This window comes from Corvus hawaiiensis, chromosome 23 (genome assembly GCF_020740725.1).
Source record: "Corvus hawaiiensis isolate bCorHaw1 chromosome 23, bCorHaw1.pri.cur, whole genome shotgun sequence".
NCBI classification, from domain to species: Eukaryota; Metazoa; Chordata; class Aves; order Passeriformes; family Corvidae; genus Corvus; species Corvus hawaiiensis.
In genome coordinates this window covers 4,487,493-4,513,490 of record NC_063235.1, presented here as the reverse complement: position 1 = coordinate 4,513,490, position 25,998 = coordinate 4,487,493, and the positions used below count along the sequence as shown (strand labels likewise).

Below are 25,998 nucleotides of genomic sequence, written 5' to 3'. Positions count from 1 at the left end.
TCCCCTTCCTCCCCCTCCACCCCCGCACAGTTTCCCAGGCCAAATCCAGTCCCAGCCCCAGCCCCGGCACATCCTGGCCTCCAGCCACTGCAGAACATCTGGAAAACATCTGGATGCTGCTGGCGCTGGCGGCGGCGGGGAACCAGCCTGGGAAGGAGCTATTTTTATAAAGCTGCCGGGGAGGGGGCAGCGGGGGCCCGCACCCCGCGGGGCTGGGCTGGGCTGGGAGGGGGGCAGGATGCGGCTCAGCCCGGCGGGAGCTGCAGCATCCCTGGGGAGCAGCGGCCGGCCCAGAGTCCAGCGGGAACATCCGCCCTGGTCCGGCCGGAGGGCGCTGGGTCACGGCGGGCGGTGCCGGAAAAGACCCGGCTAATTTTAGTGGGGGCCGGGAAGGGAATTGGCGCGGGGAGGGGCCGAGGCCGCCCCTGTGTCCAGGGCCCCCCAAAACGCCAGACCCGCCACGCTGGGCTCTAGTTCGTGTACAACAGCACCATGTTTGTGGGGCAGGAGCCCACGGCTCACACGGACGTACAGCCCGGCCCTGCCCCACGGGATGAACCCCCCGCCAGATCCCGGCTGAGCCGGGCAGCAAGGGCTGCCCTGTCCTTGTCCCTGTCCCCGCGTGTCCCGGGGCTGCTCGGCTGGTGCCAGCCGTCGTACCAATGGCTCAAAGTGCATCGTGTCCCACAGCGGCGGGGGCGAGTCCAGCCCCGGGGGTGCCCGTGACACCGGGGTCTGGCTCTCCGTGGTGCAGGGACAGTCCAGGGCAGCTCTGCCAGCTCAGGGGCAGTGAGCAGCCCCCCTGTCCTCCTGGTCCCTCCTGGCACGGTGTGGGATCAGCTGTGGGGGAGCAGACACCGTGCCAGGGCAGCTGCCGGGCTCAGTAGTAGTGGACGCGGCCCAGGGTGCCGATGGTGCCGGAGCCCAGGATGTCGGGCTGCCCGTTGCGCCAGATCTCGCGGATGATGCGCTCACGCTCCTCCAGCCGCTGCGCCCGCTCCAGCTCCTCGGCCGATGCGAACACATTCACGGCCAGCGCCCCGTCCCCGGGGCCGTGGCTCTCCAGCGGGATCTCGGTCACCGGCAGCAGCGACTCAGACGCTGCGCGGTCGACGGTGTCCTCTTCGTCCTCGTCCTCCTCGTCGTCCTCCTCGTCCTCGCTGAGGTCGCCGGGGCGCGCCGGGGGCCGCGGGGAGGGCCGGCAGGACAAGCGCAGCACCAGCAGGCACAGCGTGAGCACCAGCCCGAAGCAGACGCCCAGCACGAAGTAGAGCCCGAAGCTCTCGGGGTTGGCTGCGGGGGGAACAGAGGGGGTGAGGGACCTGCCCGCGCCTGCCGGGGGTCCGCGATGGCCCCGGGGGCCCTCCAGAAGCCTCCTGGCTCACCTCGGATGTGGGCGTACGCGGCCATGCTGTTGCTGAGCAGCTCCATGTCCCTCCGGCGACTCTCCATCCTGTGCCTGGCGGTTCTCAGCGGCTCCAAGGACGGCACATGCTTGGCATCTGCGGGACACGGGCTGAGCACGGCTCTACAGAGGACTGGGACCCTCCCCCCCAGTCTCCTGTCCCTTTCAAGGCCGCGCACCCAGGGGCTCCTCGCTGAGCTCCAGCCGAGCAGGGGTTCGTGCCTGGGCTGGGCTGCTCCATCCAGGGCTGGAACCCCACAGATGCAGAGCTGGAGCCGCCCCACTCCCGCCGCCCTCCGTCCTTCCTGAGGGAGCGGGACGGAACGGCTCCTCCTGGACACGGCATCGGGTGGATCTGTGGCACCGGGCCAGGCTTTCTGTCCCCTGCCCGGCCATGGTCACGGGGCAGAGCAGGGTCCCAGCACCAGGCTGCCGGTGCTGCCGGGAGCCGGAGCTGCCCGTGCTCATGTGCACACACGTGCTCCACACACGCTCTTGGGGCAGCGTCCCTGTCCCAGTCCCTGTCCCCCACACTGCTCCGGCCCAGCTCCAGCCTTGGCCTTTTGCCGTGGGGCCCTGCAGTGCAGGGACAAGGCCAGGCACAGTGCAATGGCCACCAGGACAAGACAGCGGTCAGGATGAGAGGCAGGACAGCGGGAAGGATGGGAGGCAGGACAGCGGGAAGGATGGGAGGCAGGACAGCGGGCAGGGCAGGGCGGGAGGAAATTCGGCCCTGGCAGGGGACGAGCTCATTCCCAGAAACGGCTCCAGGGAGGGAGGAATGAGGAAAGCAATGCAGAAAATGTGACACATCAGCAAAACCATCCCGGATAGTCCAGAGCTGAGGGGCCGCGGCACGACCCGGGGCTGGGCAGCCTCCCTAGTGGGACACCCCAAAACAAGGCCACCAGGGTCCCTTGGAGGGGCGGGTGCCCTTCCCGTGGAGCAGCTGCACGGCCAGCCCCTGCCCCGGCAAGGGGCTGCTGTGGGGCTGGAGGGGCACAGCCCCACCATGGGACCCCAGGGAGCCCCCGCCGGTGGCAGGGTGCTGATGAGGGCTAGGCTGGCTGTAGGGCCTTGCGGGTCCCCAAGCGTCCCCAAGAGCCGAGCCCCGAGTCGCTCAGTGCTGCGTCCCCGAGCACTACACCGTGTCCCCAAGCCGCCTGCTCCGCATCCTCAACCGCTACGTCCCCACAGCCCGAGCTGTGTGTCACCGAGCCCTGTGCCCTCAGCCCCCGTGTCCCCGCACTGCGCCCGCGTCCACCAGCCCCGCGTCCCCCAACGCCAGAGCACCTGAGCCGGGACGGGACCGAGCCACGACAGCCGCGGTGGCCGTCGGGGCTGGGTGGCCGCGGGTTGAGGTCCCTCAGGGTGCCCTGTGCTGCGCCCCACGCGGTACCCGGGGCTGGTACTCACCGGGGTGGGAAGGCGGCGGCGGCAGAGCCGCTGCACTTTGGCTGGAGCGAGGGAAGAGAGAGCAAGGTCTGTTTAGCATTAACGCTGCAGCAACAGGAAATAGTTCGGAGGCGGCTGGCGGTCAGCGCTCCTGCCGGAGCCAATGGCAGCTCCGGCCGGTGCTGAGCGGGGCGCGGGGCCGGGGCTCGTCCCGCTCCCCCGGGACGCCACGCTCGGCCCTGCAGTGGAACCGCCCCGGAGCGGGGCCACAGGCAGCTCCAGGCCCTGTCCCAGCCTTGTCCAGCGCCCATCCAGCCACGCCAGGCCTAGGCTGGGCTGGCGGTGCCGGACCTAAGGCAAGCCCCCCGGGCTGGGGAGGCTCGGCCTCAGCTCAGGCCCGGCAGTCGCGATGGGTTTGAGGAGGCTGCCGGGGTTGGTGCCAGCCCCACGGAGGGGGGGGACATGCAGGGTCCTGCCCTGATGGCCCCGAAGCAGCTGTGGCCACGGGCAGTGCCTGGTCCTGGCCGAGGTGTAGGACATGCCAGGGCTGGTGGGGCCAGACCTCGGGGACACGAGGCTCCACATCCCACCAGTCCCCAGTGGCCACTCCAGGCTGGACTGGGCGGGACAGGCTCAGTGGCTGACTCAGGGCACTGGGCCTTGGGGCAGGACAGGGTTTGGCGTCCCATGGGGCCACTCAGGGCCGCTGCTCCGTGGGCCTGGCCCCTCCCACTCCTGTACACCTCCCAGAGCACATCAGCACCCCAAAATCCCCCATCCCACCCATCCCTTCCCTGTGGGGTCGCTGGGCTGTCATATGAAGTTTTATTGCCGACATGCAGGAGTAGTTCCGATGTAGTACAAAAATAACGTCTTTATACAAATTTTTTTCCTCTTTTTTTTTTTTTCTTTTTTTTCCTTACAACAGGCTCTGTCCCGCCGCAGCCCTGTGCCCCCTGCACCACCCCCTTCCAGTTTGCCTTAGCACAAGTGGATTGACCAGTGCTGCCACTGCAGGATCCTGGTGTGATACAGCCTCAGGGAGTCCCAGAATATTGCTTTTTGCTTTAACATTGGGGAAAAACAGTAAAAATAAAGAGGTGGGGACAAGGCAGGAGAGAACCAGAAGGAGAGAGCAGGGCCCTAGTGGGGTGCTCAGGGGATCCCTGCCCTGCTGCTGGTGGCACAGGGGGTGATGGGTCCACATCAGAGGGTGCCGGGACAGACCCACCATCTTCAAAATAAATAAGGCAAAAGAGTTGGGGCTACTGGCTCAGCTGGGGCGGTGCAGGGAGCTGGTCTGTGTTAGTGTTCACGAGGCCCTGCCTGGCCACAGGGCCTTGGCGAGGCGCAGGCAGGACGTAATGCCCGACGTGGCCAGGGAGGTTCAGGTCTAGCCCCCTGTCCCCACAAAGCCACCGCTGGGGTGGCCCAGCTTAGACCCTGTCCCCTTCCCCAGCCCGGGGCAAGAGAAGGCAACAACACGCTACAAACATCTGCTACTCGCTCCCTGCCCATGCCCAGTGTGCTGCAAGAGCTGGGCCCAGAGAGCAGTGCAGCCCCAAAAAGCAGCCCCCAGCTCCAACCCTCCCTGCTCACAGGCCGGGCAGGAGGGTGATGCCAGGGCTGGGAACAGCCAGGAGCAGGGAAAGAGGCAGCTGAAGAAGCTGCTGCCTTGAGCAGGAGCCCTGGCCAGGGCACTGGGAGCCCTGGGAGCTCTGTGTGAGAACAGTTCATCTGGCAAGACAGGCATCCAGTTCATAAATGAGGCTCAGAAACAATCGTTCCTGTTCTCAGCACAGGCCAAAGCTCTTCCAGTGGCACCAGATGACAAGCCAGGATGTCCTTTTCCCCTGCCTTGGCATGAAGGCAGAGGCAGCCCCAGGTTTGGGCTGGGATGGCAAGAAAAGCTGGGAACAAATACAGTAGAGACTTCAGCCAGCCCCCTCCTACCTCTAGGCAGATTATTTTGGGAAGCTTTTCACATTATAACTCATATATTACATCTGTACCACAACTGAGAGGGGGAAATGCTAAATCAGAATTAATGCAACTGTAACTGCACCTGGGATATGCTACTGAAAAATAAGATTAAATCATAGATCCTTATAAACTAAAGGGATCAGTGAGAGGTGGGAAAGAGGGCAGGGGCCCTGGCAGGCCAAGTCCTGTGAAACCTTTGAACTGGGGACAGGATCCGATCCCTGCAGGCGGCACTGCCCAGACGACTCCTCAGCTCCTGCCTGAGGCGGTGGCCGGGCTCTCCGGTCACAATGGTGGCCACACAGGACTGGCCAGCATGGCCAGACCAGGTGGCATTTAAGGACAGAAACAGATTTGATGCAGATGAAGGGAAGTGGGAGGTTTCAAGAAATTCTTCCTTTCGAGAAACCCTGGTAAATCCAAGCTTATTCAAACCACACGGAGCAGGCGCCACGGGCCGGCTCCGCGCTGCACGGCCGTGGCTCTGTGCCAGCAGCTTCACCCTTGGAAGTCTCCTCCTTTCCCACGGGCTTTGCTCGATCCAGAGAACAGCATGGTTAAAAAGACAAGAGAGGTAGATTACAGTCATGATTAAAAGCAGATTAGTCATCTAGGCTTCGATTTTAAAAAACAGATTCCAGAAGATGCCAAGAAGTTGCTGCTTCCAAAACTAGCTTTTCCAAAAGTCTTCTCCCTCCGGAGTGGGTGTGAGTGTGTGTCCCTGGACAGAGCTTGGGATTGCTACATTATTCCCCGTCGTGGGACACCGGTATTGCTGTAGGCTGGAGCAGGCGAGGTGAGGGCAGGCTGCAGGGTGGTGCTCGTGCTCTCGGGGCGTGGGAAGCTACTTCCGGAGGTACCTCTGGGCCAGGATGGCCGCGTCCAAAGGGTTCATGGGCTGCGCGTCGTGGCCCAGGCGCCGCACCGGCGGGATGTTCCCGAACTGCCGCTTCTGCAGAAAGCTCTTGGCCTCATGCAAGGTGTTCTTCTCCTCAGCCAAGAGCAGCTGCTGTCTCATGTAGTTCTCGAACTCGTACTGGGAGCACTCCTCCGTCACCTTCACCTGCAGAGACCGACCTGTCAGAGCCATACCCAGCAGCCCCATGGCTACCACAGGATAACCGGGGTCCTAATGCAGGGATGGGACCTGCTTCTGGGCACGCAGGCAGGACTCCTTGTGAGCCAGCAGTGCCACCAGGATACAGCTCTGGCCACCACAGTAGCTCTGTCCTGACATGGCTCATCCCAACCCTGCCAGCATTGAGGCTGCAGCTGCCTGACCCCTGTCCCTATGGCACCGCCACAGATCCTGCACGGCTGTCCCCGGGCAGCCAGGCCACGGCCGGCACTTCTAGCATGAAACATGCCGGCAGGAAAACAGGATGTTTGCTCCCATGGCAGGACTCACTGGGAGCCAGAGCCAACACTGCTGCCTCCTCCCAGCATTCCCAGCTGTGTGTGAGGGAGTGAGCGCTGCTGGGAGCGGAGCGAGCTGCTCTCATCAGCTCTGGGGCCGAGCTCACTTCCTGGCAGCTCAGCCAGCTGGATGTGCCTCCTGGTCCCAGCAGCATCGGCCTTTCCTTCCGTTGCACAACATGAGGGACTCAGCTGCATCCTCCCCGCCCTCCCCTTCCCAGCTTAGAGACACAATGGGTGCCATCCATTCCCATTACAGACAGCGGCACGGAAAAGCAGTTCCGTGGAAAGCAGGGAAACCTACCTCCTGGGGGTTTTCGGGATTAGCCACTTGGTCATCTATGTCCGGCACCACTTGCAAAGGGCCGCTCAGTGAGGACATGGACTGCCTGGAGGAGAGCACAGCACTGGGATCCAGAGCATGGCACTGGCTCACCCACCCTCACCCAGCCCCAGGGTGATCCCACTGGCATGGCCATGGCTGCCATAAGCACTTGCACAGCCTCTCCAGCTGTATCCATCAGCACACAGTGGTGGACACATGGGATTTAAAGGCTTAGTGCAGTTCCCAGACCCTCTGGTGAGCTGAGCCAGCCACAGCTGGAACAACACAGCCTGTGGCCAGAGACAGCGTGTCCTGTCTCTCCCCTTGCACATACCAGGACGCTATGATGGAGCTGAGGGAATCCAGCACTTCAGAAGCCGTCAGCCGCTGCTGCGGATCCAGGACCAGCAGTTTCCGGATCAAGCACACAGTGTTTTCCGAGACCCGGCCATCCCTGGGAGAGACAACACGTGGTGAGCCTGGGGTGGGCAGAGTGGCAGCAGGATGACATGCTGGGAACACAGCCCAGGAGTTACAGGAGCCACCACTGCTCTGACCCTGCCTCACCTTCCCGCACGCTGTGCCAGCCCTGCTCCTGCTTCCTGGCGTCTACTGCACACAGCCTGTTGTGAGTACTGCTGTGACCCTTGGGGTGCTGAGGGGAGCCCCTCCAGTTCCAGCTGGCCCAGTAAGGCCAAGTAAGCCCCCCCAGCCAGGCAGGAAGGGCAGGCTGTACTCACTCGGGGATGGTGTACTCGGCAGCCTTGATTTTGCGGAAGAGCTCCTGAGGTATGCTGTCGTAGAAGGGGAACTGGCCGTAGAGCATGGTGAAGAGCACCACCCCCAACGCCCACATGTCGCTGGGCTTCCCACGGTATGGCCGGCCTGCAGGGAGAGGGCACACACAGCCTGAAAATCCTGGAAAGCACAGCCTTGGCAACCCCCTTCACCTCCCACAGCAGAGACACATGGGAGCCTTTTTCTAAGCATTAACCAAGACATTTGAGGCTTCCCTCAACATGACCAAAACTCCCTCCAAGGCTCATCCTCTGTGAATGAGCAAATTGTCCATCTCCACACAAGTGTCCTCCTGTTCCCTATGGAGCAGGAATATCCCTGCTGTGAACTAAGGGCATCAGGTAGCTGGAACTGCTGTGCTGGAGTTCCCGGGTCAGTGTCCCTTGCCATCCCATAGAGCCACCAGGCTGCAAGTCTGGGCCAGGGCAGAGGGAATTCAAGGGCCAGGGAGCACAGGGTCGGGAGAGGCAGGAGAGAAGCCCAGGAAAGGTAAGACTGAGCCCATGGAGATGGGACTCTGACTGGGCGATGGAGCTAGCACACAGCCTCTGAAGCCAGATGTAAAGCCATGGAGTGTGCAGGAAGGTGCTTTCCTGCACAAAGACGTTCCTAAGGCTGCTGCAGCCCCAGGATTCACCTGATGGAAATGCTGCTTCTAAGCCCCTTTGGTCACAATAACCAGCACACAGCAGCATGGACAGGGTCACAAAATTAAACCCCAGTGCTACAGCACAGCACAGGATCCAGGGAGAGACTTCCTCTGACTCATACAGTGAGTCACTGCTGCAGCATTTGGTATTTGTACTAATTATTCTTTGCTTTATATGCTCAGAAAAAGGCACCTCTTCCTACTCCTCCAACTTTTCCTTCTGTGACATTTCAGCAGCCATCCCTCAGCAGAGACAGCTTCTCCTGGAGACCCATAACAATGATTAATTCCTCAGGCGTTCCAGCTTCCTCCTGCATAGGAGCACCAGCAACACAGAGGGATGCTCCAAGCCTGAAGGTGGTGGTGATGCCTGGAATGCCCTCAAGTAACTTGTCCCCTGATACTTGGAGGGTAACTGCAGGCTGAGCAATTTTGGGAGAGTGTTTTGGAGAGCACAGGATGGGCCCCATGGGAAGGGCTGTTGGCAGACACCGGAGCTGGGGTGCAGCACAATGGCAGCGAGAGCCAGGCTGGGCAGAGTAGGATGAGTCCTGAGCTAAGGATGAGCCTTGCAGGATCTCAAGCAGCCTCAGCTGTCAGAGATCAGCCAAGACAGCCTGTTCAGTGCCCTGTGGCCAGTTACACTACAAGAGAGCCCTTACAAGAAACATGAGAAGGTAGTTGGAGGCCTGGACAGATCAGCACCCTGGAGCAGGAAGGAGCAGCTCCCTCTAGCCTCCTCCAGCCACTCGAGCCACAACTGCGCCAAGCTCCTGCAGAGCAGTTGACTTCTATCATCCATCTGGTCACAAAGGCCTCAGGATATCCTGCAGAACAGGAAAGGCTTGCAAAAACCCCAGGATCCACCTCCTCGCCTGCCTCTGCTCCCTTCCTGGCTGGGAGGGAAGCGCCTCAAACCTGCCTGGCAGATCACGACAGAAGAGCTCGGCTGCATTTACTGCTGCTGCCTGCAAACATGACAAAAAATCTCCTGAGGGGAGTCCACTGGGTCTGGATGTTCCAGGATGGGCTCCCTCTGAGGGCATTTCTGCAACACAGTTGCTTGGGATACCAGGAACAAGTAACTCATGTGTTAATGCCCAATACCTGGATCTACGAGAGGCTTTGTGTGCACAGTTGCACCTGTACGACATGGGCCCTTCAACACTAGTCCAGCTCACCTGTGTGAGAAGAAAAACGCCCCAAAATGATGCCTGGGTCACTACACTGACAACCAGGACCACCACTGCCTGCTCAAAGGCTGGTACAATAGCAGAGATGAGAGCTCATGGAGAGAAACCTACTGAAGCAACCGGACAGAAGCCACAGCTGTTCCCGATGGTCCCATGCACTGGGAACAGTTAAAGGCAGGAGGACACCAGGGAAAGCTGCTCTGTGCTAGAGCCAGATGCTGCTCAAAGCCTCTGCTGGAGACAATGCACAGGCCAGGCTGCTGGAGAGGGGATCCAGCCCAGACTGCTCTGGCCTGCTCTCATAATTCCTTTATTTTTAAGTAACTCCTCTCTGTTGGTCCAGAAGCTGCCCAGAGGGTCACTAGCTCCCTCCTGGAAGTGAGCAGCAACTGGAGGAACCGCTCCTCTTAGTGCACACAGCTGGAATACACTGACATCCTGGTGGGATCTGGACTGGCTGCCCCTCAGGCCCAGGGAATTATCTGCAGCTTATGGGAAGCCTCAGAACTGAATTCTGACACTGGAAACAGAAAATGTCTGCAGTCAGACTCATCCGGCAACAGCCAGATTTGAATTAGTTTTGAAGTTCAGACAAGCCTTAAGAAAAAAGTCAGGCTTGCTCCTTCCCTCCAGCTTTCCCAGCTGGAAAAGCGGACCAAGTCTCTAACTGGACCTTAATTAAGAGGCTCTCATGAAGGTTCATACGGGAACACAACAGGTGGTTTTATTTATTGTCAGGAGGCACAAAAGAGTGAAATGTGTGTTGAGGTGGGGCTGAGAGGAATTCCTACCGCTGAGCACGTCCGGGCTGATGTAGGCAGGGCTCCCGCGCTGGTCCTTCAGCAGGTCATCCTCGCTCACCAGGTGCTTCCCCAGGCAGAAGTTGGTGATGGTGATCCGGTGAGTCCTGGGCAGAAAGAAGCACAAGGTGTCAGGGAACACAGGGGCCATCCTGCACAGGCCACGCAGAACAGCCAGGAAGTTGACTCCAGAACAGGGACTGTGCCTGTGGGGCTTTCTGGGGAGCTTGAAGTGCTGGGAGAAGACACACAGAGACACAGAGAAGACACACAATCCATCCCAAAGGGGAGGGATTCCATGCCTGCCAGCAAGGCTTGCAAAGCACTCACAGGGGCAGTAAGAGGGTCTGCGACAGCTGTGACAATGTCTGGGTGGCCTGTGTCAGCACGGCTGCAAGCACAGGGTGTACCTGGCTCATCTTGCAGCCACACAGGTACCACAACGGATCACAATCTCCCAGGAGCATCCCAGCCTGCAGCACCAGAGCTGCAGGATCTGCCCCAGGAGGTGCCTGAGCACTGCAGGGCATGAGTGTCAACAAAGCTGAGGTTTATTTTAGCTGCTGATTCTGCCCTGCGCTTCCCCGCTGCCATCTTCTCCACACAGCATTTTCTGGGAGCCAAGGGAAAACACCCTGTGGAAGCTGCCCCGTGCCTAGCTCCTGAGCACTGTGTGTTTGCAGTCACCAGAGGAGCTGCAGGAGTTGTGATCAGACTCTGCACAACCACTTCTGTGTCACTCAAGAGTCTCACACAGGAGCCTGGTGGCAGTTCCACCTGATCCAGAGGACTGCTCTCCATACACAGGTGAGCAGAACACAAAGCCTGATCGACACCCAAAAACCTCCCACAGAAAAGGGAGAGCTGCAGGTACACAAAATTTCTTTATTAATTCATCCCTACTTCCCTACGGTACTGCCAACTCACATTAATGATTTTTTCCAGTGAAAGTGAGCTAATTACAAAACTATTGTTCCATTAATCTTCTCTGTCATTCAGATAATTTGGATTTTAACTTATAATGTAAAGGTGTGAGTACAAAAACACTGTCTGGAACATTTCTTGAAAAGTATTTCACAACTAGAGCCTGAGAGAATGGATTAAGTCAGTCACAATAACCAAGAAACATTTCCAGCCAGTCTCACAGGCAAATGAAATAGAACCAAGTGTGGGTTGGCCATGGAGAGCTGGTTATTAAAACAGACAGATTTGTGTTTAAGAAGTGTTAGCTTCAACTGTCAGGAGACTTCCCTGGCTGAATAACAAGCTGCAGGATTTGTTAAGGATTTAAAAGACTAAGTGCTCTATAGGACACTAAAATGTTCAGGATTGCTTGGTTCTATTTACTCCCTGAAATTTGATCTAATCTGTAATCACCCAACTCCTGCACTGGCTAATGGGGAAACCTGAGAGGCTTTAATGTCTGTGGGGGACAAGGTCTGAGGGAGCCCCAGGTGGGACATGCCTGCCAGGCCCTTGCAGTGCCACATTGTTACCTTCATTCCCTGCCGTGAGAAGGGACCTGGCTCTTTGCGAGCATGGCTGAAGCAGAACAAACGGTTCTGCTCAGCCCTACGGGCTGCTCCTCTCCATGGAGATTGTTCTTACGCCTCTCCCACCCTTCCCCGTGACTCACAGGCTGCAGCTTTCCCTCACCAACGCTGACGGGCTTGTTAGTAAAAAGCAAAAGCAGAGATGTAACACAAAGAGTGACTCTGGCAAGTGTGTTCAAAGCTTCAAATACCTCCCCCTGCTAGTGGGGCCCTGGGTGCAGCCCCATTTGTGGGGTGCTCCCCTGCACTCAGTGCCCAGAAAAGAAGGGAAGTTCAGCATGGATCCTTTAAAGCACAAACCTTTGTCTGCCTCTTCCAGCAAGGAGGAGAATCAAAGCAGCAAGCAGAAGAGATTTATCTTACAGCAGCTCTACAGAAACAACTTGAAACAACTTCGAGGTGGCCCTGAGAAGCAGCAGCTGCTGCGTGTGTGTGTGTGGGGGGAACCAAGAACTTCAAGCTCTGTAGATAAAACCCATTTCCTTTCAGTGTTAGGGAGGAGAAAGCAGCAAGCTGTGAGCCCAGCAAACCTGCAAGCTTTGTAGACTCAAAGCCTGCAAACTCCAGCCTTCCCGCTTTTTATTCATTCCACAGAAACCCAGACAGTGTGAAAAGGATGAATTCCACTCATTCTTCAAGTTAGTGCAAAATATTTAGTCAGTAATGTAATCCTGGAGGAGAGAGCAGAGGATCTGAGCTGAACTAGGCTGCCAGCTAAATAACACAGACCCCAAGGCACTGAGCAGCTCCAAGGAGCCACCAAGCAGAGCCAGGCCACCACCCCCTGCCCTGAGCTCCTGCTGAGCTCCTGCCCCTCTTCTCTGGGCTGGTCCCTCTGGGTCTGCACCAGCATCCAGCACCTGCCAGGCTCCAGAGGCTCCCGACAAACCAGCAAATGGAACAAGGGAGCCATTGCATACGCAAATACACACTGGACAGAAGTGCTTTTGTTTAGATAAGTCAATATTTCACTGCTAGCAAAAACACAGCAGTGCAGCAGTCAGATCTAACACTGCTGGGATTGTAGCACAGCCGGCAGGGCTGGGAATGCCTTCAGCACGATGGAGGGTGAATGATGGGAACAGAACCAACCACCATGCTTTCCTGTTTGTTTTTTTAGTATATATAAAATCAGTACTTCTCTTGCAGGTTACTAAATGACTATAAAATTCACTTTTCAGCAGTTAGAATCCAAAAAAACATCCTGACAAGGGGCCACTAAGCTGGGTGGGAAAAGTGAACTATCTAGGTGGGGCTAAATTCATTTTTGGAGATTAATTTATATAACTTTGAGCTGGATTTGTATTTTTGTACCGCCTGTTTCCCTTTCCCTCACCCTCCTTGAGGGCTGAGTGCACAAGGGCACTCAAGTGCTGCCTTTGGCTGTGCTTGTATTAGAAAACTGCTTCAGGGGAGAAAAAAGACCACTGCCAGGCCAGCAGCTCTCCAGCAGACTTACCTTTTGTTTAGCACCATGTTTCCTAGTTTCAAGTCTCTGTGCACAATATTTTTCTGCAAAAAATATAAGAATATTACATGAGCAAAAGCCTATTTCTTGTAGAAGTATAAATTTCATACTTGGACACTAAAAAGAGCACTAAAAACAAATCATGGCATCTGCACTCTCAGAAATAAGCGAGGTCAAGGTCCACCCTGGGTACTTTATGCCCTTCACTTTTGATTGTGATGAGGAAGAACAAACAAATTTGCTACTTTGAACACAAAGACAGACTTAGTGTACCTAAGAGACCTGAAACTGAAGTGTCCAGGCTTGGTTAGAGCAATGTGACGAGCATTTCTTTAACAGACCCATGCTGCACTGCCCTGCCAAGGCAGGACAAGTGCCCTGTGTCACAGGGAACAAGTCAAACATCAGCAGAATCCATTTTTATTACAATAGTTTCTAGTTTATTGATCTCAAAACTTGTACTTGGAGGTTCTGATCTCAAATCAATTCTTACACTGTGATTTATCTTGCTTCACAAGGAAACAGTTTCTGTTTCCTGTGTTTGATCAGGCTCTGCTCTCATCTTTGACTGCCCCTGTCTGAGGTTACCACACTGTGGTTCACCTGACCTGCCCTCAGCCCAGCTGGCCCCTCTCCACAGCCCACAAACACCACATTATCATCCAGAAACCTGAGGAGCAGGGAGGGAAAGGAATGCTCTTTAAAGCTTGGGGCACGAGGTGTTACACAGAACACTGTTAACACCCATGCCCTGTAACCTGGCCACTGCCCGCCCCAGGAAGTTTTGGAGCATCTACTGTTCTAAAGTGGGAAAACTCTGCCTCCCAGCACTGGAAGGGAGAACCAAGCCCTCACCTTGTGTAATGCTTCTACCACTCGTACCACATCATAAAATATCACCACGGTCTCCCGCTCGCTGAGTCTCTTCTCTTTAATGACATAATGCTGCAGATTGATCAGATCTGCTGTTTTGTCACTGAAATCATGAGCACAGAGACAGTCCAACACCAGGCAAATGCGCTTCTTCATCTTTCTGACCATCCTGTTGGCTTCGAGATCTTCTATGATTTCACAAGCTCGGTCCTGTGGGGAGGCAAACACAGGAGCAACCCCTCAGGGAAGCTCCAGGGCACATGCACAGAGCCTGGCAGAATAAGTAACTGGGTAACTGGGGGGTGATCCCAAAATAAGCAAATCCAATCACAGCGCTTGGTCTTTGCCCCAAGGTAGGATTTGAAAAAGATATAGGAGCTCTATTTAATGAATCACAGAATCCCAGACTGGTTTGGGTTGGAGGGAACTTAAAAGTTCATCTCATTCCATCCCCTGCCATGGGCAGGGACACCTTTCACTATCCCAGATTGTTTCAAGCCCTGTCCAACCTGGCCTTGGACACTTCCAGGGATCCAGGGGCAGCCACAGCTGCTCTGGGCAGCCTGTGCCAGGGCCTCCCGACCCTCACTGGGAAGAAATTTTCCTAGGAGGAGGAGAGCAGAAGGCAGAGGAAGTCTCTGCTATGTGGCTCTGTGTGCACATCAGCACTGATGCTCTTTATGCACACAGACACCTTGAGCTGAACCCAGGACAGCCCTGCAGTGGAGCAGCCTCTGGGAACAGTAGGGATCCAACACACCATTCATGAGAAGAACAGAAATCTCAAGGCACAATTAGCAGCTCTTCCATGACATTAAACAAGACACAGCTGAGCTGGACTATTGGCTTATTTAACATTTAGTACAGATGGTCTCAAATGAAAAGTGTGTCGACAAAATGTAACCAGCAAGTCAGGCAATACCAACACCCAAAGCAGTAATTGCTATCAGCCCCTCACATCAGTGAACAGCCCTCAAGGCACCAACAGCAACACAATTCACTCACACAAAAACTGATCAGCACACTGACTAGTTTAACTTGCTGAAACAATTTCTTGGCTATTTGTTCCCTCTTACAAGTTATAAGCAACACCAAAAAGCAGAAATTTAAAAGGTGCTAATTAATTTGCCAGTGAAACAGCTGTTGTCCTGTTTGAAGGGGGAGTGCTGAGTGCTTGTTCCATCCGTGAATGTTCTCACATTTCCCAAAATCCCCCTGTACTCTCCAGAGCTCCTGTTTGAAGCAGAAGTGGTTAACCTCAGAGTGCTGGAACTTGGACACACAAGTGCAGGGTCAGCACGAACTGTACATTAAACAAAAGCAGCTCAATCCATCAGCAATTCCTGGCATTGCCCCAGCCTGGATGGTGACCAAGTGTACCTGGAAGAGCCCGTGATGATGGACCACTCCTTCCTGGTTGTGGAGCAGGGAGAGAAGAGAATACTCCGTGTGCAGCAGCATCTTGCCCTGTCGCTCCTCCTGGGTTTCTATTCCTTTATCACCCCTTTCTTCTAAGGTGAGAATCTTCAGGAAAAGGGAAAAAGCCTTTACAGTTGCCAGAGACACCCAAATGCCCCCAGCCCTCTCTCATTTTTGGCATTCCCATGTGTTTAACAGCTGGTGTAATTGCTCTGATGGTTGTGTCCTTGCCACAGGCCTGTCTGAACTCAGCACCGTTCATGCAGAATGCACAGCAGCAGCTTCATTAACATGGAAAGGTGGCTGTTTGCAAATATCCCAGGTGCTTTTTTCCTCCTGGAGCTGCCCCATTCAGGCACAGATCCAAGGGCTCTGGGAAAGCAGCACAGCAGCAGAGGCCTTGTCTCAGGGCTGATATGGACACAGATCTGCGCCTGGCAGCACTGCCCTGCCAAGGGGAAGCTGCAGCAGCCGTGTCCGACTGCACTGCTTCAGCCCACACCACCCACTCATTGCCCAAGTGCTTCTGCACAAGAGCTGGAGAGCCCTGAAGGTCTGGGAGCCTGCAATTTGCTTACCTTCAGCTGATAAAAGTCATCTGTCCCGTCCTTTCTTGCCAAACACTGAACAATACTTGGCACAGGGGAGTTACCTAAACGTGGACCTACAGCACAAAGCAGAAACAGACATGTTTTCCCTCCAGCAGCAGTGACTAACCCGGGTTACATCAGCTGTCACCAGCTATGTTTGCTTGCACCAAGTTCCCGTTCCTGCAGGAGCTTGAGTGCACTTTCACAAATCTAAAGCCAAAAAAAAAAAAAAAGGGTCTTGAACTCTGAAACCTTTTGGGACAATATTTCAATTGTTCCCTAGAGAAACATTTATCAAAGCCCACACATGGCCCAGCTGTTTGCAGAAATCCTAATTTCTGCATGCCTGAACCACACAGCTCTTACATTCACAGCAACACCCATGGCAACTGTTACTGCCACACCTGGGAACACAGCTGCCACCTCTGCAGGGACGGCCCAGGGGTGTCCAAATTACCCCAGCTTTCAAGTTAACATACAGTCTCCACTCCTCACTTTAAATTAGTTAGCTCCAATTGATTACCCATTGGTTTCCAATGTAAAGTCTATGATTTCTGACAGTTTATATAACCAGTTCTGAACCAACAACTATTCTAGAAACTCTCCAGAGCTGGCAGAGTGGCCTTGCCTTGACACATACCACTTTGAGTGACCACTAGTGAATTAATAAGCTGTACCCACACTGATCTGACAATACATTCCAGATCAGCAGATTTAATGAAAAAGCCCCCCAATGAATTTGGTCTTTAACAAAGTTTAAGAACAGAGTTTAAAAAATAAAAAAAACTAACCAAAAAACCCCAAGGAGGTAAAATCAAGATCTCATATTTCTCTCCCAAGCCCTGCCTGCCTTGCTGCATTGGCAACCCATGTCTCCTCAGCTTGGCCAGCTGCAGGAGCTCTCAGGCTGCTGCTCTACACATCCAGTGACCCGCACTCTCAGGTAAGACACTGAGTTACACACCTGCTTTCCTCTCATTCCACAGTGCCTTTTGTTTTCAGTTTTGCCACCAGCAGCCACCTTGCCAACTGCAGAGCCCCCTCCCTGCTTACCCAGGATGAAAGGACCTGCTCTCTTGGCGTTATTCCCGGAAATCCCGGCGCACAGAGCCTTTGCCTTAGCGGATGTTTCCCCGGCTCCTCTGTCCGATGCTCGCCGCTTCATCCTCGGCTCTTGAAAGAGAAGAGAGATCCATCTGATGAGCCACCGAGTTATATTCTCCTGCTATCCCCAATTTGTACTGGAAGGCTCTCACCTACGGATGCACTGGTGGCTCTGCCTACTTGTGTGTCTACACACAGCCCTGGCTCCCTGCTGACAGACCAGGGGTGGGCTGCAGGCTCAGAGCAGTTCTCAAGGCATAAATCAGCCTCGTTATTCAGGGCAACATTTCCTACAACAGTTGTTTGAGAGACATAGTGGGAACAAGTCAAGATAATTAAAGCTTGTTTTACAGCAAAAACAAGTTTGCAAATTAACATATTCCAAAAGCTCTGAAAGAAGATGCCCAAGTTAGCCCTGTGTATGGGTGTCTGCTGCTGGAGCCCGGGGGATTTTGGGGGTTCCTCCACAGAGGATCCACACGAGGCATCGCAGCCACCCATTGAGTCCCTCAGAGGCTCAAGTCTGTTCCTCAAACAGCCAAGAATGCACAAAACTGACCACAAAAATTATCTTTCACCTTTCCCAACAAGGGCATAGAAAACAAGCACAATAGTTATTGTGAGATTCAGCTCAGTTCACAACGATTTTTCAAAAATGTATTTTTAGCCTTGAAAAAAGTCCCCTCTCTCCTTGTAGCTTGTTAGGCTCTGACTTTATTACATCTCCATCTATCTACACCTCGTGCAGCTGGAATTTGGAGTCCAGCACATAAAACCCTGTCACCTAAGCTTCCACGTGCAGGAATCAATGCTGTGTTCAGAACTAAAACACTATTAAATGCTCCAATGGACATTCCAGTGAAAGGCAACACTGGTGACAACACGTGTGTTTTCCTGCACAACCACTATGGGCAAAAAACCATTTGATCTATTGAATGTGAATCTCATGGTTTGCATCCAGGAATTTATTCAAGGTCTACACATCACCACTATTCAACACCAACAACTGAAAACTCAACTACCACCTCCTTACTCAGGTAGTGCAGAAAGTCTGATTCCAACATGCATTTTCTGCTGCTCAGAAATCTAAAGAGAATTTGGGTCAGAATTACACAACCAAGACCTAAAGGGCCAAATAGATTCAAGGTTTATGACTAAAACACTTCATTCTCTAAAGAAAAGTCTTGTTTCAGTGTAGCTGGAAAAGCACCTGTCAGGTGAGCTGCTGGGCTGCCCCCGGTGTGCTGTGAGCTCTCCACATCCATCAGCTCCAGCCAATGGAAGCTTTGCTCCCAGTACACCTCCTCTTCACCTAGCTTTTGGAAAATAGCTTCAAAGACTTTTATAAACATCTACACATTCAATGTCTGTGCTCTCACTTTTTAAAGAGACTTTGAGGCGTAGGTGAGAAGAGGAACCAAGCACAGCTCCATTTCCTTACTCAAACTCAATCCTGGAAAAAATCTTCCCTAAGAGGTTACTACAACAGACAGGGGAAAATATTTTTTGGGTTGTACATATTTGTTTCAGAAGAGCCCTGGTGTTTCACCACGTAAGAGACTGATAAATCATCTCCCTCCGAGTGAAGTTCACCCTCAGGCAGTCCCGCCCTTTCTGTGGACACAGGCTGATCTCACTGCATTGATTCATCCAGCAGCACTTGACCAGAATCAGCAACAGCCAGGAGATGAAGGGAGGAGTCTTGCAGCAGACTTTGCATCCTTGCACTCCCAACTGCCAGCACCTTCACACCTCCACAGAGCAGTGTCACCATCCCAGTGAGCTGAACAGGTTCTGAACCCCATGTTCTCCTTGCTCCGTTCATTCCGCATCCCTGACCCAACATCCTTAGAAACTCCTCCACCCCTTGTACATCACCACCTCTGCTGGAAACATGTGAGTAACATTTCCACTGGAGAAACCCCCTGCACAGGAACTCTGGGATTAACCCATTGTGCCATCCGGGCTGGACAGGCCTGCTGGTGCAAATGGTGTTCTAGTAAACAAAACAACCTGAGGACTCACGTAGTTCAGCATCAACTGTATCGTTACTCTTCTTCCAAACTAGGTTTTCCAACGTCTCAGGAGACAGGAGTCATCACCTTGGAGAAGGCTGGATGGGCAAAAGGTCGAGGACTCTATAATGTGAAATGAGACACACTTGATGCTGTGGTTCTGGATTACTCTGATTATGGTAACACAGGATGCACTGAACCTATATGGCCCCAAACATCTGTGTGTGTTTGGGCTTGGAAAAGGATTGAAGCTCCTGGCATCATGTGAGAGAATAAAAAGGCTCTGGAAGTTCAGTCCCTGCACTGCAGGACAAACTCCCACGTCACCAATCTCCAAAGTGGCACAGGACAGACCTTCGGAGCAGGGACAAACACAGGGACAAACACAGGCTCCACTTCAACCCCCACCATGCAGCACCTGCCTGGGCTTAACAGCATTTCAAACACACCCGAGTGAGCACCAAGACACTCCTCGCCACCACCAGCAGTTTTGTATCATGCTAGGAGTTAACAGAGTTCAGGTCAGATCAGTATCTGGTATCACTGTCCCTGGGATGGAGTGTTTTAAACGTGGGTTTATCCTGGTTCCTTGCAGAGATGTAGGAGGCTCTCTCTCAAGACTTACCCTGCTGATGTTAAAATGATTTTTTTTCTTTTCAGTCTCAAGAACTGGAAAGTCCCAGCTGTCTGTGGACAGAGTCATCCCCTCCCCCCAAATCCAAACTGAATCAAACCACCCTCTTCCCTTGTCCTGCCATCAGAACAAAAACAGTCCCTCACACAGACAAAGTTACAAGTCCAGCACAGAAATTCATACTTAGTTGAGATGTCACACACTGGATGTATCGAACATCTCACTGGAGAAGTGTCCAGAGCCTCTCACTGTGCTAGCTATGGCTTTAATAGAATTATGAATCAATTCATTTGGAGACCTAAACGTAATGTCTTTTAATTATGTAGCTTAAGGAAATTGTCTAATTCCTGAATTACTGCATGTCCCGGTGCCCAGTGTAACAACAAAAAACATCAGGTGAGGAAACTGCCCTTTTCATCCCAGAACAAGGAACAATCAGGTCCTGCAGTCCAGCAGCCACACCTCAGAGCTGGAGCTGGAAAAGGTACCTTTGGGGCATGAGCAGGATTACTCAGCAGCACAGAAACCACTCACGGCTCCAGATCCAGCACCCACCTCACTTTCGGGGGGTTCACCTTGCACCAAGGGCACAACACAAGCTCAGTGGTGGCGACACTTCTAGTGTGAGGACTGGGAACCCCAAAAGTGCTCGACCCCGCTGCTGTGATGAGCTGATCATGGTGAATAAGGCAGTGGATGAGCTGGGAACCAGCAGCACGTGACAGAGCCCAAGTGCACCTGCTGGAAGTTCAGGACTGCTGAGAAGAAGCTCCTTCAAGGAGCTCACACCATTCCAGGGACCTGCCTCTGGTGCCCACAGATGGGAGACATCCCGCCACCCAACGCAGCAGCATTCCTGTCCAGCGTTCTCTCCTGAAGCCAAAAGCTGTAGCATTTGGGATGAAGCTGGAGACGTGCTCCACAGGTTTTTGTCCCTCTCTGTGCAGCCTTCATGTTTGCAAAAATGAAGCTAAAAAAGGGAATCACATGAGCAGCATCAGGCTGCACCTTTTGCAACCCAAATACCACAGTGGGCAGTATTTATCAATGAGGGTTAATCCAAGTTCACATTTAAGCCTGGCTCACGGGAAGCTGTGTTGGACATGACCTAAAAAACCTTCATGAACAAAATATTAAATGGGTAAATGCTGGACCACGGCCCAGCTTCCCACATGGAACACCAGCAGGTCGGTGTCACTGCAAGGAGTGACGATCCCAGTGTTGCCTCACTCCTTCCCGGGCAAACCCGGCCAGGAACAGCTCAAACCCGAGTCATCAGCACTCCCAGGGCCAGAGCCTCGGTTCTCATTGGAAAAGCTTCCCTGAGAACAGGCGGAGTTTGGATCAGGCAGGCCTGCGGAGGAGTCACTGACTGGGGGATTAAAGGGAATGTTCACGGGCAGATCCCAAGGAAAGCAGGCTGCTGCATTAAGTGTATGAAATTTGGTCAGAAACACACCCCTTCTGTCCCAGCTGGTCCTCAGAGACCAGGAGCACACCAAGAAGGCATCATCCCACCCTGGGAGCAGGGAGAGGAGAGTTGTCCACCCAGTGCCTCCAAGGGTTTTATAGCTTTTCCTCCTCACCAGGTGAAATTCCTGCCCCCCTAATCTACAGCCCACCCTTATCCTCTTCCTCCCACATCACACACAGCATGATCTAGGGGGGATATTGAGCCATAAAGTCATGTGTGGCAGCATGCACTTCACTAGGCTTATGTGCATTTTAATATTTAAATGACCCTTAATCAGGCAAAAGTTACTTTCTGGACATAGTGTCCTTCAAAGTTTCAGTCACAGGACTTTTGTTTCGGTCTTCAGTGTCAAATCAGGCCCATTCTGTCTGTGCTGTCCCTCCTCCAGCAGCCAGCTCAGCCTTCCTGACATCAGCCAGGCACAATTTCATCCTCAAAGATAATGTGGAATGCACAGGGGAAGCCTCAGCCCTTCCCTGGCTCCTTGTTCATCATCCCACATGGGCATGTGGGGAGGAGGAGCGGGGGCAGCAGGGTGGGCTCCGCTCCCCTCCCTCTGCACAGCATGGGGGAGATTTCCTATGCAGGAATGTTAACATTACTGAAGGCTCTGGAAGCTGAACCGTTCTCTAAGAGAAGTAATAATATATATATATAAAAAAAGCCCATTGGATGAGTCAGTACTGCCTGTGTTCCGCTGCTCTGCCCTTCCGGGAAGGGAAGCCTGCTCCCGAAACGGAGCCCTGACTCACAGGGTTCTTGGAACTGAGCAGAGACTCATTCAACTTCTTCCCTAAGCAAGAAGTTCGCTCAAAACAGGGCACAGCGTTTCTCTGCCCAGAGAAATAGGAAGAATCCTGGGGCACTGGTGCAGCATGAGGGGCTGGGACAGCCCTGTGCTGCCAGAAGGTACCCAGAAAAGTATGGACTTGCTGAGCTCTACAAGCTGGGAGACAGAAACACCTCCAGCAGCCTCTGCTGAACCCCACCACTGGAGAACCTCCTTCCTCAGCCCAACCTGCGGATCAGCTGAATCCCAGGCACATGAACAAGGCACAGCCAGCACCTGGGAGCCCGTATGGGAGCCCAGCACACCTTACCTCCACCCACATCCAGCTGTGGTCAGTCTCCAGCTCCTCAGGGACAAAAAAGGCTTCCACAGGCCAAGTCACACATCAGGGAAAGCAAATTCCATCCTGCCCTCCCACCCCCCCACCACCGGCAGCCGGGGAAACTCTGAAGCACAGGGTTCCAGTGCGTAATTACGGTGCAAGCAACAAGCCAGGCTTTCTTCAAGCCCTTCTGATGCATCAACACATGAGATAGCCAAGGACTCATCTCTGGGAGTTCCCTCTTTGGTTACATAAACACCAGCCTCAGCTTAACCCTTTCGTGCTGAAGCACAGGCCACATCCACCAGGAAAAATCCCCATTCCAGCCCAACACCCTCACAGCAGAAGCCTGGAAATACAGCTGCAGCACTTGAGGCTGCACTGCTGCCCAAGCACACAAGTCCCTGACCCGGTCTGTGCCGGTGGTCAGGCCGTGCTCACCTTCCAAACCCCACCAGAGGTGAAGGGTGGGTTGTATTAGGAGGTTTTATTTCTCATTTATTGCTTATGACACTATCAATATGCCACAACCCCCTGCAGCAGGACCTCTGTGTGCACAGAGCGCAGCGTGACCCGCACACGTGCTGACACTTCCCAGCCAGGTGTGGCTGCAGTTTCTCACAGCGGTGACTCACCTGGCCCTACCTGGAGACAAAGGTGTTGAAGTTACCTGCACACACTGCCAGGCCTATGCTACTGGGGGTTGCAGCATGACAACACGCTGACAGGAACTGCACACTCACCAAAAAGTATTAACCAAAAAAGCCCGTTTCACACAGAAAATGACCACGGACACACAGAGCCTACTCTGTCCAGCAAGAGCTCCCAGCTGGAGCTCCCAGGCAGGAAGGAGACACACACTGTACCTGCCCGGAGCACCTTCACAGGTAACACCCCCCTGAGCTCAGTGGGCAGCTCAGGCACAATCCCCAGGGCTGTTCTTATTCATAGTCACAGACTGGTTTGGGTTGGGAGGTACCTTAAGGACCCTTCCAGCCCTCTGCCATGGGCAAAGAGACTTTTCACTATCCCAGGTTGCTCCAAGCCCCGTCCTACCTGGCCTGGAACACTTCCACAGATGGGACAGCCACAGCTTCTCTGGGCAACCTGTGCCAGGGCCTCACCATCCTCACAGGGAGGAGTTTCTCCCTAAAATCCCATCTAACCCTGCCCTCTGTCAGTGTAAAGCCATTCCCCCTTGTCCTGTCACTTGAGGTTCTTGTAAATAGCCTCTGCCCATCTTTCTTGTAGCCCATTCAGGTACTGGAAGGGGCAGTTACGTCACCCTGAAGGCTTTCTTCTCCAGGATGAACAACCCCAATTCTCTCATAGCAGAAGTGCTCCAGCTCTCTGATCAACTTGGTGCCTCCTCTGGACTCACTCTAACAGGTCAACGTCCTTTCTGTGCTGAATCATAGCACAGCTCGGTGCCTATGAGGCTTCCCTTGCCTGTTCCAAGTTCTATAACATCCTGAGGGTCACAACCCAGCTGAACTTTGCTTTTAAGGAACACAATTATGTGATCAAACCCTCAGCATGGATACCACAGAGAAACAATCAAAGGACGCAGCACAAGCCCTCCAGCAACGAGGAAGTATGTCCTGAACCCTGACTGCTGCCGGCCTGGGGCTCCATGGCAGCAGATGAGTGCTCCCATGCTGTCACTCAGGTCACGCCTCACCTGGGTGACAGGCACCTCACCTGTGCCCCACTGTGTCCCTGCTGCCTCAGAGGAGCCGGCTGTCCTGCAGCACAGGGCAGAGCAGTGGTGGCTCAGCCCCACCACACCAGGCCATGGCCTCTGCTCTGACTTCTTCAGCTCCCTCTGGACATGGGATTGCAGCCCGAGACCCCCAGCACACCTGTTCATACCAGTATATGTTAAGCCCATACATTAAGGCTCTAAGCTAGCAAAGAGCTGAATCCCCAACACCAGTGCAGCACATTCCAGCACAGCCTGGGCAGGAGGGAGCAGCTGGATGGGCACAGGAGGAACCCCAAACCCCCTGTGTCGGGGGGTGGAGATGCCATCCCATGAGGTTCCCGACAGCAGTGAGACCTTTCACACCCTCAGTACTGCACAGGCAGCAGGGCTCCCAAAGGCCACGACCAGAGAAGGACAGCACCCGGCTCTGGGTGAGGTCCCCCATCCCCCTCAACCCCTCGGGTGAGCTCCCACGGGAGTGCAGGGCAGTCCGTCCCTGGCTCCGACACCTGCTGATGTTACTCACCCTCACTCAGAGGCACAGCCCTCACCTACTCACTGCTGAGGCACACGAGGCTCCTCCTCGGCACAGAGGTCCCAAAAGCCTAAATTCAGAGGTTCCTGCCCAGACTGGAGGCAAAACCAGCCCCAATCACGGGTTGTGCTTCCCTCGGCCCCCTGGACCTGTCCCCGTGCTGGCAGCAGCGCCCCAGCCCCCCGAGCTCCTGCCAGGCAGAAAGGGACAAACGAGCGATTTACCAAGGGGCCTTTTCAAACCCAGCCCCGCACCCAGCCTGGAGAGCACCGGTGCACCGGCAGCACCGAGCCGAGCCGGGTGGCCGGGGTCCCCCCGAGCCGCCGGCAGCTGGGGGCTCGCCCGGCTCGGTCCCGGCGGACGATCGGTAACACCGGCGCGTCTCCCCGCAGCGCCCGGCCCAGCCCATCGCGGGGCTGCGGTGGCGCCTCCAGGACACGGTGCCCGACCGCCCCTCGCACAGTGGGAGCGGGACGGTGACGGGTCCCGGGGCTCAACCCCGATCCCGGTTTCCCCCCTCATTCACCGACGGCCCCAGTTTCCTCGTCTCTCAGCCATGGCCGCGGCCCCGATACCGCTTTTCCCCCCCCTCCGCCCCATCCTCCTCACTCAGCCACAGCCCCAGCCCCGGTACCGGATCCCCCCGCTCTCTCTCATCCCTCACTCACCCATGGCCCAGTTCCGGCTCCCCCCGCTCTCTCTGAGCTCTCACTCACCCACGGTTTGAGCCCGGTTCCCCCCCGCTCTCTCTCACCCCTCAGCTCGGCCCCGGTTCCCCATGCTCTCGCTGACCCCTCACTCACCCATGGCCCCGGGCCCGGCCCGGCCCGGCCTCGCTCCGCTCCGGCGGCCGCCTGGCACCGGAAGTGACGCGCCGCCACCGCCCCCCGCCGCCAGCCCGCCCCCTGCCGGCCGCCGCCGGGCCGGGGAAGCGGCGGCGCTGATTGGGCGAGGGCGACAGCGCGGGCGGTGATTGGAGGAGAGCGTGGGGGCCGGACCGGGTTTTGCGGCGGGCTCTGATAGGTTGAGGAGCGCGGCGGAGAGGCCGGCAAGCAGCGAAGGCTGATTGGCTGAGGTGGGATGAACCCGTCGCTGATTGGCTCGGGCCGGGGCCAGGAGCCCGGAGGATTGGTGAGCACGCGGGAGATTCGAACGCGCCGTGATTGGTGGAGGGGCGGGGCCAGCTGGACAGGCCCCGCCCACAGAGGCCCGCGGGCCCCGCCCGGCGGCACCGGGACCCTCGGGCCGGGATCCCCGGGCTGGGACACCCGGACTGGGACACCCCTGGCTTGGGGCCCCCGGACTGGGACACCCCGGGCTGGGACACCCCGGGCTGGGACACCCCTGGCTTGGGGACCCCGGACTGGGACACCCCGGGCTGGGACACCCCTGGCTTGGGGCCCCCGGGCTGGGACACCCCGGGCTGGGACACCCCGGACTGGAAAGTGCTGGGTGTGGACCCCCGCCACAGAACCCCCGCGCTCTGATGGGACCAGCTGGGTTGGAACCCTCCGGGCTCGGCCCACCGGTCTGCCCTGCCCTGCTGCCCAGC

At 55.4% G+C, this 25,998-nt stretch overlaps 2 protein-coding genes across 5 annotated transcripts; both read right to left on the bottom strand.

The window, feature by feature from the left end:
* Positions 1 to 474: 474 nt before the first annotated feature.
* EVA1B (eva-1 homolog B) lies at positions 475 to 3,031 on the bottom strand. The gene is made up of 3 exons (XM_048327227.1): positions 2,822 to 3,031; positions 1,386 to 1,502; positions 475 to 1,293 (listed from the first exon to the last, which is right to left on the bottom strand). The coding sequence occupies exons 1-3, from the start codon at positions 2,898 to 2,900 to the stop codon at positions 881 to 883; spliced, it is 609 nt and encodes a 202-aa protein (XP_048183184.1). The 5' UTR covers positions 2,901 to 3,031; the 3' UTR covers positions 475 to 880.
* Positions 3,032 to 3,611: 580 nt separating this feature from the next.
* STK40 (serine/threonine kinase 40) lies at positions 3,612 to 25,333 on the bottom strand. 4 transcript variants are annotated; one of them, XM_048327193.1, is made up of 12 exons: positions 25,250 to 25,333; positions 18,997 to 19,109; positions 16,921 to 17,040; positions 15,856 to 15,941; positions 15,239 to 15,382; positions 13,841 to 14,068; positions 12,977 to 13,029; positions 9,956 to 10,071; positions 7,265 to 7,409; positions 6,859 to 6,978; positions 6,504 to 6,588; positions 3,612 to 5,846 (listed from the first exon to the last, which is right to left on the bottom strand). In XM_048327193.1, the coding sequence occupies exons 3-12, from the start codon at positions 17,030 to 17,032 to the stop codon at positions 5,628 to 5,630; spliced, it is 1,308 nt and encodes a 435-aa protein (XP_048183150.1). In that variant the 5' UTR covers positions 17,033 to 17,040; positions 18,997 to 19,109; positions 25,250 to 25,333; the 3' UTR covers positions 3,612 to 5,627. The 4 variants fall into 4 exon arrangements, with proteins under 4 accessions (XP_048183150.1, XP_048183151.1, XP_048183153.1 ...); XM_048327194.1 differs by lacking the exon at positions 25,250 to 25,333 and adding an exon at positions 24,463 to 24,487; XM_048327196.1 differs by lacking the exon at positions 25,250 to 25,333 and adding an exon at positions 22,195 to 22,257 and having other exon boundaries at positions 18,985 to 19,109.
* Positions 25,334 to 25,998: the final 665 nt, after the last annotated feature.

Excerpts from the sequence above, each read along its gene's own strand:
- EVA1B (XM_048327227.1), bottom strand. The coding sequence starts at position 2,900 with ATGCTAAACAGACCTTGCTCTCTCTTCCCTCGCTCCAGCCAAAGTGCA. Across the intron at positions 1,503-2,821 it reads GCCGCCGCCTTCCCACCCCG|ATGCCAAGCATGTGCCGTCC; the intron begins GTGAGTACCAGC and ends CGTGTCCCGCAG. Across the intron at positions 1,294-1,385 it reads CGCGTACGCCCACATCCGAG|CCAACCCCGAGAGCTTCGGG; the intron begins GTGAGCCAGGAG and ends TTCCCCCCGCAG.
- STK40 (XM_048327193.1), bottom strand. The coding sequence starts at position 17,032 with ATGAAGCGGCGAGCATCGGACAGAGGAGCCGGGGAAACATCCGCTAAG. Across the intron at positions 15,942-16,920 it reads AGCAGGTCCTTTCATCCTGG|GTCCACGTTTAGGTAACTCC; the intron begins GTAAGCAGGGAG and ends TTTGTGCTGTAG. Across the intron at positions 14,069-15,238 it reads ATCATCACGGGCTCTTCCAG|GACCGAGCTTGTGAAATCAT; the intron begins GTACACTTGGTC and ends GCCTCCCCACAG.